The sequence below is a fragment of the Malaclemys terrapin genome, chromosome 1 (assembly GCF_027887155.1).
Source record: "Malaclemys terrapin pileata isolate rMalTer1 chromosome 1, rMalTer1.hap1, whole genome shotgun sequence".
NCBI classification, from domain to species: Eukaryota; Metazoa; Chordata; order Testudines; family Emydidae; genus Malaclemys; species Malaclemys terrapin.
In genome coordinates, this window is record NC_071505.1 from 17007039 (window position 1) to 17026301 (window position 19263).

General features: G+C 42.0%; 1 protein-coding gene across 3 annotated transcripts in view; it reads right to left on the reverse strand.

Annotated features, from left to right (window-relative positions):
• The window catches only part of GRM3 (glutamate metabotropic receptor 3), a 151961-nt gene that overhangs the window by 17483 nt on the left and 115215 nt on the right, over positions 1–19263 (reverse strand). For all 3 annotated transcript variants that reach the window (XM_054017092.1, XM_054017082.1, XM_054017076.1), the window contains one exon: positions 17451–18306. In XM_054017092.1, coding sequence (XP_053873067.1) covers positions 17451–18306 — 856 coding nt within the window. The remainder of the gene's footprint in view (positions 1–17450; positions 18307–19263) is intronic.

Here is a 19263-nt window from a genome sequence, read left to right on the forward strand (position 1 = left end):
AGCCTGCAGTCATAGTACTGATGGGACATAGTAGGTACCCATGATGCAGGGAAATGTGGTAGAGAAGTCCTAGTAGTGGAATGTGCATTATTAGGGGAAAAGGTTAAGTTAAAGGTTGGTGTGGTAATTCTCTCTAGGGTAACCAGATGTCCTGATTTTATAGGGATAGTCACGATTTTTTTCTTATATAGGCTCCTATTACCCCCCACACTCTGTCCCGATTTTTTACACTTGCTGTCTGGTCACCCTAGTTCTCTCTGAAATGCCTCCAGGTCCACACATGGGGCCAGCTAGATGGAGAAACTGCAGGATCTCACTGCATATGTGAGAGGAGAGTGAAAGAGAAGAGGCTTCAACATATTAGGTCCTGGGCAACTCTTATGAGAAAGGTGAACCTATAGAAAAGAGATGAGCTTCATCTTGAGCAGACTGGAAGCAGGCTGTTAGATATGGTTTTATGTGTAAGCAGTTACCTCTTTGGTCAGGGATGGACTCTACAGACTACCTAGCATGTGTTTGGCACGGTACTTAACGTATAAACGTCACTTTAGAGAAAATAACACTTGTAGCAGCTGAGCCTGAGTGGAAATAACAGCAGCTATGCCTAAATCTGAGAAGATACAGTGTCTTAAATAAAATAAACAGCTGTTCTGAGCTTGCAGTATGTAATCTTCCAAAACAAGGTGCAGATTAGAGACAGAGCTCAGTGGCACAGAGACAGCTCATTAATAACATGCCTTTACAAAAGCGTTGCATATTCTCAGCCCTGCCATTTCCTAAGCCTTGATTTCATGTGGTTCAGAAACAAATGTAGGAATGCATATTGTGCATACTAGAGCTACCTTCCTCAGTAGCCCCACAGCCCTGTGGTAAGTGGCACCTCATGAAGCTAATCAGGAAATGAAAAGGTAAAGAACCGATTAGATCTCTGGAACGCTGGTTTCCTGGAAAGTTATGTAAAACCCCTTTAGTCGCACTAGATGGCGCTCGAAAAACTACCAATAGCTGATGTAAGTGTGGAAAAGAAGACATTTATGCAAGTAGATAATATGAAAACTGTACTTTCTATTAACCCCTTTCCCCCTGTTTCAGGGGCCTATTAATTGTCTTGGCAATGCCTTATAAGGAAGATCCTTGATAATACAACAAGACGTATGGTGCCTGGGGCTCCCGGGCTCCTCTGGTACCTGACCTTACAAAGTATCCTGCAGGACTCAAAGAGTTAATTTAGCTTTTCATTCTCTTTGATTAAGCTACATAAAATCTGGTGAAGTTGAAGTGATTTATTTCCCGTGTGATTACATAGAGCGTTGCCTCAGAGCTCACTGGCACTTGTTTCTACACCAGTGTAACTCCACCGAGTTCAGCAGGGCTACTCCTGGTTTACAGTAAGGTCACTGAGGTCTGGTCTATATTACCCGCCTGAATCGGCGGGTAGAAATCGACCTCTCGGGGATCGATTTATCGCGTCCCGTCGGGACGCGACAATCGAGCCCCGAATCGGTGCTCTAACTCCACCAGCAGAGGTGGTAGTAAGCGCCGCCGACAAAAAGCGGCAGAAGTCGATTTTGCCGCCGTCCTCACAACGGGGTAAGTCGGCTGCAATACGTCGAATTCAGCTACGCTATTCACGTAGCTGAATTTGCGTATCTTAAATTGACTCCCCGCTGTAGTGTAGATGTACCCTGAGAGAAGACTCACACCCAGAGTATTCTCTGCACTACTGCTCAAACGGTCTCACTTTATATTAAGATCCGTTTACAAATAGTTTATAAAGGGTTAGTAAATAATTAATAGATTTAAAAGAACAACTTCAGTGTTACAGTGTCCAGAAGGTTGCCTGTAAACATCTTATAACCGCCTATAACACTTTCTCCTGATGTGCTTATACCTATCTGTAACACATAATGCTCATGTCTATCATATAACATTTATTAACCCTTTATCAATGTAACCTTACTATCAACTGTGACCGATTTTATATTCAGCTCCGTGACTCACATTTCAGCTAAGCATCTTAACTGAGTTGCTGTTGGGAGCAGAACATGCAACTGTCAATCCTCACACAATTATTAATGGAGGCCTGGTCTACATTAGAAAATTAGGTCAGTTTAACTTGGTCTGCTAGGGGTGTGAAAAATCAACACCCCGGAGCGGCGTAGTTAAATTGAACTAAATCCCCGTGTAGATAGTGCTAGGTGGAGGGAAGAATTCTTTTGCTTGACCTAGCTACCACCTCTTGGGGAGGTGGATTACCTACACTGATGGGAGAATTCCTCCTGTCCATGTGAGCAGTGTCTACGCTGAAGTGTAGACAAGCCCAGAGAGTCAAATAGGAAAGTTGTGCCTAGTCTAGTCTCAATAGGGGTCAAGGCCTCAATAGCGGCAGGCCAAAATGGGTATGTTTACACTGCAAACAAAAACCTGCAACTGGCCCAGGCCAGCTGTCTTGGGATCACTGGGCTCGGGCTAAGGAGTCGTTCAATTGCAGTGTAGCCGTCCAGGCTTGGGCTGGAGTCCCGGCTCCAGGACCCTGCAAGGTGGGAGGGTGCCAGAGCTCGGGTTGCAGCCTGAGCTCTGCAATTAAACAGCCCCCTAGCCCCATGAGCCCGAGACAGCTGGCCTGGGCCAGCCACAGGTATCTAATTGCAGTGTAGACATACCGAGTGATAGCTGTATGAGCTGTCAGAGATACAGGCAAGAAGCAGTGTCTTTCCTGAAAGCAGGCCCTGTTGCCCAGCTCTGCCAGCTGACCACACTCTTGGACAGATGTACCTATGCAGACAAAACTTTGTAAATTAACTCACTAGCCGTCTCTGCTATGAGCTGGTTGCATGAAAACAATGCTATATGTTTTCCTTTCTGTCTTGTCCACCTACTTACATGATCCTTGGGGCCTCTGCTGTTGAAGAACCATTGGCTGGTTGCAAGGTGGCAACCCATAACCAAGGTGATCTTATTCTCATCACATCATTCTTACTCGGGACATTTTGAAAGTTGCTGGTGGAGCTGATTTATCAAAGAATATTCGGTTTGATACATGGAAAATATGAAACATTAACAAAAAAGATTACAGTTTTAAAAAAAATGTAAGAAAAATCTCATGAATCCTTAACATTAAAATGGCATTAATATAATTTTTAAAAATCAAGCAACACCAAGTCTAATTTTGTTAAAGAATTCTGTTTAGCTGCTAATGGACAAGCCATGGGAATGCACTGTGGGGTTTCAGCATTGATGCCTGTGGATTGATATCAGGCTTTTAAGTTAAGATTATTCACTGTCAGAAATGGCTGGCACAAAAGGCAGCAAGCATGCAAGGTAATTTATACTAGCAATCAACTTGTAATTACAAAGGAAATTGAAGCGCGACTTTAAACAGTCTAACTCCTCCCTCAGGCCAACTAGTTGTTTTGTAAACATGAGCAAGGGGAACCCAATCCCATTATGAAGAATTATGGATCTTTTTAGGGTGACGGTGTGAAACTTTAGGAGGGGGAAAGCTATATTCTAAGGTTTCAGAGTAGCAGCCGTGTTAGTCTGTATCCGCAAAAAGAACAGGAGTCCTTGTGGCACCTTAGAGACTAACAAATTTATTTGAGCATAAGCTTTCATGGGCTACAGCCCACTTCTTCGGATGCATAGACTGGAACCTCAGTACCTCAATATATGTTCCATTCTATGCATCCGAAGAAGTGGGCTGTAGCCCACGAAAGCTTATGCTCAAATAAATTTGTTAGTCTCTAAGGTGCCACAAGGACTCCTGTTCTCTTTGCTATATTCTAAGTAGGTCTTTAAAAATCCTTTGTGATTCTTTTACTCAATCTGCAAGCTGATGCCCTTGCTTGTACAAATGCTGAGGATTATAAAGTTGCTTACACAGGCCTAGATTCTGACTTGGACTATCTGCCCTATGCAAGGAAGCAAGAAACCCCTTTACACTCTACACAAGCTACTCAGATCGTTGGACCAGGCATGAAGGTCTAAGCAGGGGCATGTCCATTTACTCCTTCCCTGGAGCAGGCGGGTTGGAATTTGGTGGGGAGAGGGATGGGTAGAACTTTGGCTCAGTTTCTCTAATGCACTGGCTAGTGTAGCTGAGCTAGCCTGGAGGTTGTGCTGTAATGTGCTGCTGGTATAAGCCAGTGGTAATGTACCAACACCCCCTTCTCACTCCTGTGTCTTTGAAGTACAGTGCCTCTAAGGGTCTGCAGATTATGCACCATCCCTTGCTCCCTTAAAATCTAGCCCACAGATTGTATTTGCATATAATGGAAGATGGGTGGTCAGGCGCTGAATATCTCTCACATTCATTCAGTCCCTCTTAATCTGTGTCTCTTTGGATAAACCTTAAGGGAATTTGAATAGACTCAGAGATTAAGATAATGAAGCATGATGATGGTGAAGACATTTTTCTCCTGTGTGGGGGACCTGGAGGATCAGAGAGATGTTTCCAGAGAATGCTCAAAGTGTTTTTAATTAGCTAGTTTCAGACTTTAGAAATAGGAACCAAATGAACCTTGAAATAGACCCTTTGTCTATTATTGTCTAATTGACTTGATATAAAGGAGCTTCCAAATTTGACAGCTGTGGATTTTATAACTTGTAATGCAATAATATTTGTTTGTTTTTTTACAAAACTACCAAAAATTCTCCAGCAGTTACTATACAATTTGATAATTCTGAGAATGTTTGCAAAGGTAAATTGTGTTTCCAATAGGAAAATATAGTGCACTCTAAGAAGAGCAATCCCTTTAAGGTAATTAAGCTTAAATGTAAAATGCCATTCGTATAAAGGATAAGAGAATGCTGTACAGTTTGAATAGTGACACAATGCTATGTTGTTCTAGGTACAGTAACCCTCGTGCCCATACAGGGAGGAATGGACATGCTAAGATGGAGAAGAGTATAGTTCAGCAGATCAATTACAGTGATTGGGACAGTGGGTGTAACATTGGTGGAAGGGAAGATGACCTGAGTTTCACTTGGAAATGTAAACAGATTCAACACCCCATAATAATCTCCCACACAACATGCAGGGGTTCAACTCCCAGAATTTTTTTTTGTACACAGCTGCTTACTCTAAGGTGAATTTGCCATGCACATGAGTGTAGAGGAGGTGCGAACATATAGACTCCAAGTGAAGACTCAAGTGAGCTCATGCTTTCAGTGGGACTTTTCGCATACATTTAGTGCAGTGGTTCCCAAACTGGAGTTCGTGAACCCCTGGGGGTTCGCTAAATGTTACAGTATCAAAGGGGTAGCTGTGTTAGTCTGGATCTGTAAAAGCAGCAAAGAGTCCTGTGGCACCTTACAGACTAACGGACGTATAGGAGCATGAGCTTTCGTGGGTGAATACCCACTTCTTCGGATGCATGTAGTGGAAATTTCCAGAGGCAGGTATAAATATGCAAGCAAGAGTGAGTCAGGCTAGAGATAATGAGGTTAGTTCAATCAGGGAGGATGAGGCCCTCTTCTAGCAGTTGAGGTGTGAACACCAAGGGAGGAGAAACTGCTTTTGTAGTTGGATAGCCATTCACAGTCTTTGTTTAATCCTGAGCTGATGGTGTCAGATTTGCAGATGAACTGAAGCTCAGCAGTTTCTCTTTGAAGTCTGGTCCTGAAGTTTTTTGGCTGCAGGATGGCTACCTTTAAATCTGCTATTGTGTGTCCAGGCAGGTTGAAGTGTTCTCCTACAGGTTTTTGTATATTGCCATTCCTAATATCTGAATTGTGTCCATTTAACCTCATTATCTCTAGTCTGACTCACTCTTGCTTGCATATTTATACCTGCCTCTGGAAATTTCCACGACATGCATCCGAAGAAGTGGGTATTCACCCACGAAAGTTCATGCTCCTACACGTCTATTAGTCTATAAGGTGCCACAGGACTCTTTGCTGCTTTTAAATGTTACAGGGAGTTCTTGGGAAAAAATTCCCTAATGGCGGACAGAGCTGTCTCTAGGGACCCCAGGCAGCATGGGGGCAGCAGCCTGGAGCCCCTGGACTTCCAAGAGCTAAGCAGATCAAAGCAAGCCTATCTATCACACTGAGGAGATTTAAACTTCAAGACTCCTTATAAGAAATGGAAAGGGAGGTGGATATTTTTTGCTGTTTTTAAAATTAAATAGGCAGCTAGCATTATTTTTAAAAGTATTATGAAGAACACTTTTAAGCTTTGTTGTAACTTGCGTTGTTTGCCTGGACTGCTCAAGACCTGAATGCTTGTGTAGGAGGAACTCTTTGAGTTGGCTTCTTAAATACCTTCATACTGTTTCAGATCTGAAACATAGGAGTCTTGTCTTATAACAGGCTTATTCAAAGTGATACAAGCTACAAAAGTCAGATCTTGGAAGAGTGTTGCCATTTTCATAATGTAATAACAATACTGTAATGATAAATAATAATGAATAATAAATAGTGTGTAATAAGCATGTCATAAACACAAATTTTATATTTCCAAGATCACTGCTTTTATCATTTATACTCAGGTAAAGGAGAAAATCCCTGGAAATATTCATTTTTAGGAGGGAGTTCGCGAGACTTGACATTTTAGTGAAAGGGGCTCACAGGTTGTTAAAGTTTGGGAACCACTGCTTTAGTGCCTTGCTAAGTTGGGTCTTGGGTTAGTCAATACCTTTTCTGTGGGATCTTTCCTGCCTTAGACATAAGATGTAGGAAATTACATCTAATATCATGAGGGGTTAAACCACCATGCAGGGAAACATCTTACTAATGTCCAAAATGCCTAGTCAGCCAGTTCAGATGTGAAGTTACACTATGCACACCAATGAATAGCAATAGAGGGATGGTGAAATAAAAGATGCCCACTACTGCCTTTTAAGTTATTTGTATGTATCACATCCTCCCAGATGCAAAGCTGACAAGTCACCTTCCAATGCCATCAGAGTTCATTGGAGTCTCTTTTCCAACAACGTTGCATATCCTGTTAATACTTCTGCATTCCTCCACTCCCAAAGATAGAGGGGAAACCACAATGCACAGATTTCCCCCCTCCACCCAATTTTTTGCTCCACTGAATGTTCAGCAACAGCAGGAGCAATCACTGGACTCAGGGGGAAAGACAAAAAGGGAATATTGATGTATTTCCCTGCATAAAGGTGGAAGCATAGACCAGCAAGAGGCAGAGGTTGAAAAACTGTTGTAGAGAACTTAGAAGGGTACTAACAACATAGCTTCCAAACCTATTGTGACACAACATATTTCTTTCAAAAAGAGTCTCAGAAGAGGATTTTTGTTCTTCAGGATACTGGAATTCCATGTGGAGACAGTCACTCTCTCTTTGTTCAAACTGTAGTGGTCCTTGCAAACCAAAAGAAGAAGCTTAACAAACTTCCCTGATAAAAATTTCTATTTAGCATTAACAAGAATCTCTTTTGTCATCATTCAGTGCTGATCAGCTGGAAGCAGGGCCGGCTCCTGGCACCAGCCCACCAAGCATGTGCTTGGGGCGGCACCTGGAGGGGGGCGGCACGGCGTGGCGCTCCAGCCCAAGAGCGGGGCCGCGACTGGGCTCGCCGCCCTCCCTGCAGCGCTCTGGCTGCCGGGGAGAGCAGAGCCGCAGCAGGCTCACCGCCCTCCCCCGGCGCTCTGGCCGCCGGGGAGAGCAGAGATCCGGCCGGGCTCTCCGCCCTCCTCCCGGCGCTCTGGCCGCCGGGGAGAGCGGAGACCCGGCCAGGCTCGGTGCCCACCTCTGCCGCGCTCCCCACGGGGTGGGGGGGCGGCGGGAGGCTTTTTTGCCTGGGGCGGCAAAAAAGCCAGAGCCGGCCCTGGCTGGAAGGTGGCATTCTTTCCTCAGCACTGAATCGATGTCCCTAGTATGGGTACATGTATAAGACATTAAGCTGTTGGAGGTGTAACATTTTAGAGATGTATACACGTGAAGCCTTGGGCAAATTCCACTTGGGAATCAATATGGGGGAAATTCACCCCTGTGCAGAAGGCCAGTGCAGGGCATAAGTGCCACTTATGTCTCTACCCAGCCCTGAGAAATAGGGGTTAGGTAGGACTTAAGTGGGTGCATATGCCTTGTGCCAGCCTTCTGCACCAGGGGAAATTTCACCCATTGTGCCCACCTGAAATTGCTCCCAGTTCTATTGGGTATCCTACACTTCACTTCTTGTTGGGTTGTGGCCTAGAGAAGTACTTACATTTCCTAGGAACCTAGGAATTGCCACACTGGATCATTTCCATTGTCCAGTTAGTCCAGTAACTGGTTTCCAACAGTGGCAAGTGCCAGCATTGGTGGTGAATGGAGGGACCAACATCCGTGTGGGCCAATAGAGTATGAAACTCCCATTGACTTAAAAGAGAGTTGTGCACATGCATCTGAGAACAACGATTCTAAAGTGGGATCTTTCTGGATAAAATGTACTATATAAATATAGCCACTGTGCTAAATTTAGAGGTGACATAAATGATTGCTTAGATTACATGTTGGCAAGTGGAAGAGTGGGCTTGAAGTCAGAAAAACAACCCACAGACAGGGATAAGGAGGTGCAAGATAAAGTGGGGTACAGCCCTGAGTATGTAAGTTACATCAATTTACACCCACTAATCAATGTGTAACTTCCACCATCATTTGTATGACTTCTGTATTTGGCCCTGTGCCATTATTCCTGTGTATTAAGGAATTGGTTGTTTAGGCCTTAGATGGCATGCTAATGAGCCTACAAGTTCCCTCTGCTTTATGCCCCTCACCCTTGAAGGCCCAATATTGCAGACACCATCTTTCTGGCTAGTTAGTAATGGACACGTTTCCCTTTGTGGCCCCATCAATGGTGCATATCAATTGACCAGATGGTTTGCTATTGACTTGACCTAAGACAGTCCATCCCCTTTCAGGACTCAGCATGTTCCTGGTCTCTGTTCCGTTGTTAGTGCAAAGTGTGGGAGAGGTCAGGTCAAAGAAACATTCCCATGTCTCCACCATAATGTGAGAAATTGCAACTGAAGTAACCAGCCTGTAGATGTTTCTTTTGCAAGCTCTCTGCTTCTGATCCCTGAGCTCAGCCTTTCCTTGGAGAAGTATAGTATGTTAGCTAGTCAAGTCCTTGTATAAAATATGATTTCATGGCAGGAAGAAAGGAAAACAAGGAAATGACTCTCAGGATAAAAGCTATGAAATATTATATTCCATTATTACCAATTTCTGCTAATAAAAATGCACTGATGCTAAACTAGGCTCTGTTTGAAATGCTTTATACATGTTTAAAATGTGTATCAAACAAACAGAAAAGAAAGACACATTGTCCAGATCCAATTTCTACTGACTATAGTGGGAATTGTGTGGGAGGTCAATTTCAGAACAATGATCCCACATAAAATATTCCTGCCTAGCCACCGTGTAGAGCTTGTTGCTTATTGAATTTGCTTTCAATAAATACAGGTTGTCTAATGGCTGGTTCTGAGAGTATACTACAGATGATCAAGAATTTTTCAATGTTTTTTTAATTTAAATAAATGCTGATTTGTTGAAACTAAAACTTCACAAATCAGGGTCAGGTTTGATGAATTTCCTGACTTGAAAAAATGTTGAGAAAAAAGGTTTCAAAATTATTAAAATGTTTTGTTTTGACATTTTTGGAACAAAAAATTCTGGCTTTCTTGTTTGAAACAACATTTTGTTTAGAAATTTTAAATTAAATGTAAGCAAAATACTGGAAGTGAAATGAACTGTTTTGAAACTATTAAAAGGTCTCAATTGACCGCAAATGAAAACATTTTTCATTTTTGGGGTTAAAAACACTCGTGAGAGTTTGAGATTTTTATCCTAATTTAGGAAAAAATGTGAACTCTTGAAAATATTAGTAGGATGGGAAAACCATTTCCAGGCTAACTCGAGTGAATAGGTCAATGGAAGCATTCATAAACATTCACATGAACAATAAAGGTGAATTTGTTAGAATAGGACTCCCAAACCTTTTTGTTCATTCTCCTCAAACTTCTATACAAGTGACTTTTTTATTCATAAGAATGTTGCAAAAAAATGAAAATCTTGTGAATATTTGCACAAATGTGTAGTTGTGCTAAGATTCGTGTTGGAAGTGTTTGCATGGCCACCTCAGAACTGCCTTGATTTCCCATCTCCTATTTTTTAAAGTTCCCGTTTTCCAGCCAGGGAACAGAAACAATGTCATGTGACTTCACTGACCAATCACACACTAGGAATAAGGAATAAATAATAACTAAAGACAGTTGAAAGGAACGACAGATAGTCTGAAATAGATTCACATAAAATGTTCTGAAAATTTACAAATAACAAATGTCTGTAGGGTTATTCCTGATTTACACCAATACTTTTGAGATCAGAATTGAAGACGTTAAAATAATGAATATAAATATTAAACTATTTTATAAAGTAAGAAAATTATATATTTAAAAATCTAAATATCCAACAAAAACATGCAAAAAAAAATATGCAAGACTACCTTTCAACCTGCCAAGGCTCAGATGCGGAATGCAATGTGAGATGCAGACCCAAAATATGGGACATAAAAAATGATTCAGGCAGGAAACTTAAAATGCTGCTGGTGTTATCCTTTAGGTGTAAAGGTCCCTTTCCATAATCTCAGTTTCATGATGCTGCATTTCTGATGTAAATAATACCCACCTATAAAAGTGAGGAGACATTAAATTTGTGAATGACCAATGTTCTTCCAAATGAGCAGCATGGCTCTGTGTGCGGGGATGGTGTGCTAGCTGTATATGAGTACTAACAGATACAAATAAATCATCAACTCAAACGACTTATTTTCGGTGGACCTGATCCAAAGTCCCTTCAAAGTCAATAGGAGTCTTTTGGATTTGCATCAGGCTCTTATGAAATAACTGCCCTCCATAAGAGGTGTACTCTTCCCAATCCCTGTGTATGCTGATATCATTCCTCTCATTAACTATTGGAACAACTTACCAAGGGTCATGGTGGATTGTCCAGCACTGACCATTTTTAAATCAAGATTGGATGTTTTTTTCCCCTAAAGATCTGCTCTAGGAATTATTTTGGGGAAGTTCTAGGGCCTGTGTTATACTTGAGGTCAGACTAGATGATCACAATGGTCCCTTCTGGTCTTGGAATCTATGGGTACGTCTACACTTACCGGAGGGTCCGGTGGCAGGCAATCGATGTTCTGGGATCGATTTATCGCGTCTGGTTAAGACGCAATAAATCGATCCCGGATCGATCCCGGAAGTGCTCGCCGTTGACGCCGGTAGTCCAGCTCGGCAAGAGGAGTATGCGGCATCGACGGGGGAGCCTCCCTGCCGCGTCTGGACCCGCGGTAAGTTCGGACTAAGGTACTTCGAATTCAGCTACGTTATTAACGTAGCTGAATTTGCGTACCTTAGTCCGAAGTGGGGGCTTAGTGGGGACCAGGCCTTTGAATCATCCTTATTTAATCATATCCATCAATGTCTTATTTGGAAACCAGATTCTGCCACCCTAACTCCTATAAAATAGTGCCTTACTATACACATAACCCCATTGACTTCACTGTGACTACATGTAGAATGAAGTACAGAACAAGTGTGGCAGCATCTGGCCCTTTTTACTGGGTTCATGATCCCAAATTAGATTGTAAACTCTATGGAGTAGGACACAGAGTCTGTCTCTTCTCACACACTGTGTTTATTCCATTTAAACTCAGTGGTGTTACTTTGTGTGGAATCAGACCTACTCCCTTTTCATCTATGTGTGAATGCTGTGCACATGTATGGTGCCACAGAGATAACAAATAATATAATCCCATTGAAATGCTTCTCTCTCCTCCTGCTCTGGAAGCCAATGAAGTTGCAGAAGTGAATTTAGTGATTTGAAGATGAAAAGTGCCAGATGAGTGTAGTTGCTACTTTGAATCTCTTCTTTTGTGGAGTCTTTTGATATTTAGAATTTAGGATGATATTTGCCAGTGAAACAAAAGATGAAATAATAATAATAATTATAAAACATGCAGTAGGCAAAACATAGCAAGCCTGTGATTTAGGGAAATTAGGTTACTGAGCCTTCTGGCTCTCAGATATGTGATCTGAAAGCTGAGAACATTGTTCAGTTTTTCAGACATATGTGCAATGCTCAATAAACAGAGTGCCAAATTCTGCCCTCAGTTACACTCCTGAAAGGGCAGCGTATGCCCTAGAGTTTATAACATCGAAAGGTTATTTTATCAATATGGCCAAGGAAACTGACGAGAAGTCAGGAACCAGGCAGAGAATATTTATATTTATATTCAGTATGTATTTTTGATCAGCTCAGCTGAAACAAGTTGTGGGAAATATAAATATTCAAGGGAAGGAAACTGAGATCAAGAGCTGTTTGCTGTATCAGAAACTTCAAAGTTCAGTCATCTAACTATGTTGCTATTACCATTTTGGCTCTGTTGCTGTGTTTGTGGTTTCTGCAGACTTTTTAGGAATGGAGGCCTGCTGGGTGCTGTCCAACTGCAACATACTTCCCAGAGTCCTTTGAGAATTGTGAAGCACTGAGATGTATCTTTGCTGCTCAGTGTCTGTGTAATGCTGCATTTTCCCTTCTTTGTGGAATAGGGGAGTTTAGTGTTCATGCCAGGCAGCAGGTTGGTGGCATCTGGAGACAGACGTACTTTGGCCCAGATCCTCAAAAGTATTTAGGCGCCTAACTCCCACTGAAATCTGAGTGTTTGTTCATAAAGCAGATAGGGCATATGAATCATAAAATGTCAGGGGTGGAAGGGACTTCAGGAGGTCATCTAGGCCAACCCCCTGCTCAAAGGAGGACCAATCCTCAACTTCCCCCCCCCCCCGGATTGAGCTCACAACCCTGGGTTTAGCAGGCCATTGCTCAAACCACTGCACTATCCCTCCCAATGAACATTACTGGACCCACTGTACCTCAGCCTTGACTAGCAAAGACTACCTGAAAGGGTAAGAGGGTAGTTCAATCTCCAGGTCCATTCAATCCTTGTGCTCAGATTGTCAAGGAAGCTACCCATTAGTGCCAATTGTAATGGCAGTTTTTTATGATGGGACTGGACTAGTGGACAGACACCACCAATTCAATGTACGTAGGCCATTAAACTGCTATCCCATCATACGAATTTTTGGTTACCACTAACCTACATGTGATGGGACCTAGAGATGAAAGGGTATGGCATGTGCAATCCACTAAAGCATCCAGTCTCAGTGCTACAGTGCATAATACAAATGGCATGTAGGACTCTGTGGCTGTCACTTGGTTGCACACCATGGCCATTCAGAGCTTTAGGCAACAGCAAGCACTGTAGCCAGATCCTCCAACACCAACATCCCATGACTCAACTGACTGTGCTACAGGGGACTGTGACGCAGGGACATCTGAACACTAAGTATTATACTTCTGTTTTCAGGGGGGATTATGGGGATTTTAAAGATCAGAAGTGGAGTCAGTCTTTGCCTTTATGGGACCCCAGCCAACAACTAAGGAGTGGGTAAGGGTGTGTGTATCTATACATATGAACTGGGCTTTGAGTTCTCCCATCCAATTACTTGCGGTGAGCATCTGGATATAAATTACTCTTCCCTCCATTCACACCGATGGAAGCGTGACATGAGAAATTGAGTTATCTCCTCCCTCTGCTCATGCTGCTGAAAAAGGTTAATGTGCAGTGATATTTAAGGCCCAAAGGGATCATCTAGTCTGACCTTCTGCATAACACAGGCCATACATCTTCCCTGTATTAATTCCTGCTTCATGTCCAACAACTGCGCTTGAACTACAGCAGATCAGAAAAACAGCCCATTTTGTTTTAAAAATTGCCAGTGAGGGAGAATCCACCACAACCCTTGTTAAACTGTCCAGTATTTAATTACTCTCACTGTTAAAAATTTGCTCTTAGTCTGCATTTGACTAGCTTCAGCATCCAGCCATTGGATAGTCTTATACCTTTGTCTGCTAGACTGAAGAGCTATTACCAGATTTCTTTCAGAGTAGCAGCCGTGTTAGTCTGTATCCACAAAAAGAACAGGAGTACTTGTGGCACCTTAGAGACTAACAAATTTATTTGAGCATAAGCTTCCGTGGGCTACAGCCCACTTCATCAGATGCATAGAATGGAACATATAGTAAGGAGATATATATACATACAGAACATGAAAAGGTACAAGTAGCCATACCAACTCTAAGAGGCTAATTAATTAAGATGAGCTATTATCAGCAGAAGAACAAAAACTTTTGTAGTGATAATCAAGATGGCCCATTTCAGAGAATTGACAAGAGGTGTGAGGATATGGGGAAATAGATTCACTCTGTAATGACTCAACCATTCCCAGTCTCTATTCAAGCCTAAGTTAATGGTATCTAGTTTGCATATTAATTCAAGTTCAGTAGTTTCTTGTTGGAGTCTTGTTTTTGAAGCTTTTCTGTTGCAAAATTGCCACCTTTAAATCTGTTACTGAATGGCCAGAGAGGTGGAAGTGTTCTCCTACTGGTTTTTGAATGTTATGATTCCTGATGTCAGATTTGTGTCCATTTATTCTTTTGCGTAGAGACTGTCCGGTTTGGCCAATGTACCAATGTATATGGAATCATATATTCAAAAACCAGTAGGAGAACACTTCAACCTCTCTGGTCACTCAGTAACAGACTTAAAGTCACAGGAAAACCCTCTGACGTAGGCAAATGTGTTATGTTAATTTTACAGATGGGTAAGCAGAGCCTCAGAAATGATATACATGTCAGTGACAGAGTTAGGACTAGAATGTAGGAATTCAGATGTCTAGTCCTCTGTTCTAACCATTATACCATATACTAATTCCCCCATGCTGTGTTTTATCTTACATATTCCTGTTATGCCTTTATTGTTATGCTATTGTCACGGGGTTTGAATTGCATCTACATATACTGGTGGTATACATTACATATAGTCAAACTGGTGTTAGCTGGCATATATGAAGATGCAACTTACAAATTTGTAAAAACTGGAAGTGTGTAATAAGGATCAATATTTGGGTCTTTACAGGGTGACAAACCATGAATACCGGCGGCCTACTTCTATGCCTGCAAGGCTTGTCCATCTGTACTACAGGCTTTCAGCACAGATGGTGAGGCAGTGTTCTCCCTAACAACTCTAAAGTATTCAATAACTATTTGTGTGTGTATTTCTGAATATGATTATCGTCCTTGTTACATTTCTTTCCTGATTCTTTTGGAGAGTCATGAACTATTAACAAGGCTAAGGACACTTCAGCATTCAGACTCTGACTTGGCACTGGTATAAGTGATGGGTAAGTAAGTTCCACACCATCCTCCATCCCCATTGGGATGCATTTTCGGATGTGTCCTTTGGTGTGATTTTGTGTTGCAAACAATGTAATCCCAAATGCTGCTGCAATTGATCTGCCCTTGAAATTCCCAGAATATAATGTGTGGTCTATACATGGAATGGATGCAGGTAGAATTTACATAGCCTGTGACAAGATGGAGCAATAGGTCTAAATAGGTCTAAAGGGCAGCAGTGATAATGACATTTGCAAGTGGGTAGTCAAAAAATGCCAGGTAATTGTATTCTGAAAGCTTTCTAGTATCTGGTAGAGATTGTATTAATGTCACACCCAGAGCCTAACAGCAACTAGTAAAGATCATGGGTGAAATCCTGGCCCCACTGAAATCAATAGCAAAACTCCCCTTGGCTTCAATGGGCTAGCATTTCACCCATCCCAGTTTATAACTGAGAACTGACTCCAAAATAATAAGAATTAATCAGATCATATAGCAGGTGTAGCTCATTGTTTTTGATAATACCAATGAGACACCTCTGCAATAGAGCTGGTAGGAAATCTTTCGACAAAATGTTTTTTTCATCTGAAAATGCCAGTTCACTGAAACTGAAACTTAATGGGAAAGGCTTGATTTCAATGAATTTCCTGTTGTGAGCAATTTTTGAAAAAAAAGTTGCAACATTGTCAAAACATCCAGTTTTTACATTTTCAAAATGAAATGTTTTGCTTAAAAATTTAATTTATAGTATAAAAAAATCAAAATAATTTTTTTTGATTAGCCTGAACCAATTTTTTTTTATTTTCAGTTAGCGAAAATGTCTAGGATTTCAACTTTTTGTCCCAATTCAGGATGTGAAAATTTTTCAAAATCTCGAAAATGTTTGCAGGATGGGAAAACTGTTTCCCATCTCACTTTAATTTGTGATCTTGAATTTGATTGGGTAGCAGTTTATTAGTCTGTGATGTTAGACTCTATTAGTAGTATGTGAATTTAATTTCATAAAAGTAACTAGAGTTTAACATAAATGCTTGCTAATAATCTAAAGATTATGAATTCTGCATTCTCACTGGTGAGCTGTTACTTATCTGAGTCGTCTGACTGGATAGTGGAGCTAGTTAGATGAGTAACTGCACATTATTGGGAGTAAGGAATTCAAAATCTGGCTTAATTAACAAAATAAATAGAAAACATTCTGCTCACGTTAAAAGGGGGAAGATTTGTATTTCTCCCTTTCCATTAGATTTAAAACCTAAAAAGATATAACCACCATGTTATTTCCTGCTACACATAAAATAATAAATAAATAAAATGTAATCACAATGCATCGGGATTCTGTGCATATATTATCTATGTGCTTGTGTGCATGGTATTTACTGATGTGTTCAGGAGGGGATGAACTAACACGAGCAACTATCTAGTGGATGGCCCAATCCATTGTATGAACATTTCTAGGAACAGATTTTTGAAAGTGCTCATCTCCCCGCTACCCCCATTGAGAACACTTCTCATTCTCAATGAGAAATGCTGGCTTCTGCCGAACTCTTTTGAAAAACTCGGTTTCTCTCAGGCAAATTACAGCAGGGTGTTCCCTTTGCATCAAACAGGTCATCCAAGCAACTCACTTCAATAATTCATATAAATGTGAGTGTGATATATGTGCCTAGGGAGGGTGATAGACATATAAAACCAAGGAATTATAATATTGTACTTTCTATTTGTTTGCCCTATGGAACTACTTTGTCTTGTTATGGTGGTACATTAATAAAAGACTAAACAGTGCCAGTGACAATGGTGAGGCCGGCAGTGAGCTACATTGTGAGCACAGCTTGTCCCCATGAAAACATCATTATCACATTATCCACCTTCTGCCACCTCCATATGTTAGTTTCACCCAGCTTTTTGCATTTTGTAAGCAATTTAAATGGCAAGATCTGTAGAGCCCGGCTTCAGTGAGGTCCTTAACAACGTGCATAGTCAATAGGACTCCTCACATGCTCAGTGTTATGTCTGTATGTAAGTATCTTACTGCATCGGGGACTAATGTAAAGAGTGTCTCTTTACTCTAGCACCTACCACAAAGAGGCCTTGATCCCTATCATATAAGTGATAAATAATATAAGAATAATAAAGGTATTTAACTTTTCCAATCACATTAGCAAACATCACACACTGCATGCCACAAACAAAAGCTTTCTTTTACCTGTGAAGTTAACTTTCAGTAGGTAATCTTTATACAGCTTCTTGCCATCCAGAAGTTTCATGGCATCACACAGTTTGGTGGTGTTGGGGCACAGTGTCCGTTGCATTTTGTGCAAGGCGTGGGCCATCGCGTACACAGCATTCACCACAAACATGATCTTGGATTCCTGCTCGTAATTGGAACTGTTGATATTTAAGTGTTTGTCACAAGCTTTTCTGTGCGGCTTTCTGTTCTGGAGACTGCACTGGAATTTTTGCTCCCAAAAGTCCCTGAACCAGGGATTGCGATGATTATTATAAGGATTGAGGCTTTGGAAGTACCTGTCAAACTCTTTAACTGGGTGGGAAGCAAGTTCCAGGGTTATTGCTCCATAAGCTACGTGCTCGTTGCCCTTGACAACGCTCTCCTGGGCCCCCCACCCATCACTGGCGACCCACGTAAAGGAAACGTTGAATCGGTTAGCGGCAGCAATGAGCTCCCGAGAGTCATCGCTTCGCATGAAGAGCACGACCACCCTTGCGTTGGGTTTCTGGAGCAGCTCTCTGATCACGCTGTCATAGGACTTCCTGATATTGGACCTGCCAACCTTCTCTGAGGTGGCAATGCAGATGTTCCGGAGGCGAGCCTCCTGTTCAAAGGCTTCGATCCCTGTCTCTCCATAGTCTCCTTCTGAGGCAACCGTTGACACGTAGGTCCAGTTGAAGAACCGTAAAATCTCAGCCATTGCTTTTGCTTGATAGAAGTCGGGGGGGACCGTCCTTGCGAAATAATCATAGCGGGACTTGTCACTCAGCTTGGCACTGGTGGAAGCATAGCTGATCTGGGGGATCTGGAATAGCCTCAGCAAATTTGCAACCTGGAGGGAATAGGGAAAAGACACATTTTAATGGGTGGTAATCATGAATTTGAACCAAACATACCTATGAAGCACCAAACAATGGCTGTTATAGTGTGAGTTGCCCTGGAGGAAATGGGGTATCTAGCAGAGGCTACAGGTCCACTCCTGTTTCTATCTCTGGTGGCATCAATGCACTGGAGGGATCCTGAAGTCCTGCTGCCCCATTCACTTGCCCCAAGTCCTTCTGGAGGCATAATGGACTGTATTCACTGCTGCTGCAAAAGGGCTCCACTGGCTTCGGTATAGCTGTGCCCGTATACACCAGCCGAGAATTCGACCCAGGCCACCAGGACCACTGTTTGGTTGGAGCATATCCAATCTTGGCATTTATACTGGCGGGACTGGAGTGTCCTGTCCCGGCACAGTGTGATTCGGTTTTTCAAGGGCCTAATTAGGCATGTGACTGAATATCCCATTAGGCTCGGAGCAGCCTTCAAATGAATTTATACAAAGCCTCCTCCTCCAAAGAAACACCTCAAGCCCCTCCTGTTCGGTGACACGCTCCAGTTGCTGTGACACCCTCCCACCCCCTCCTCTTTCTTTACTGTATTGGGCTCTTTGTTCTGTACTGTTCTAGTCAGTGCTCCCCCCAGGGTGGTGACCTGTTATTTGTTTGGCATGGCTCTCCAACTATACAGTGCCATGTTCTCCTACAGTGCTATATAAATAGTAAATAATGATAATAATCCCTAATTGCACTTGCTAGGAGATTTATGTTGTGCAATGTACCGCTTTTTTACACACTGCCATTTCCCTTGCTAGTGGGCAGTTATTACACGTAAATGTGTTACTATCAATCTATCCAGATCATACGGGTAGCTATGAGACAGTGTTGCTCTTGGATCGTATCTGGAAGGAGAAGAGGAAAGATATGTTCTTCTTTGTTTCCATTGTGATGTTACACTCCATATGCTT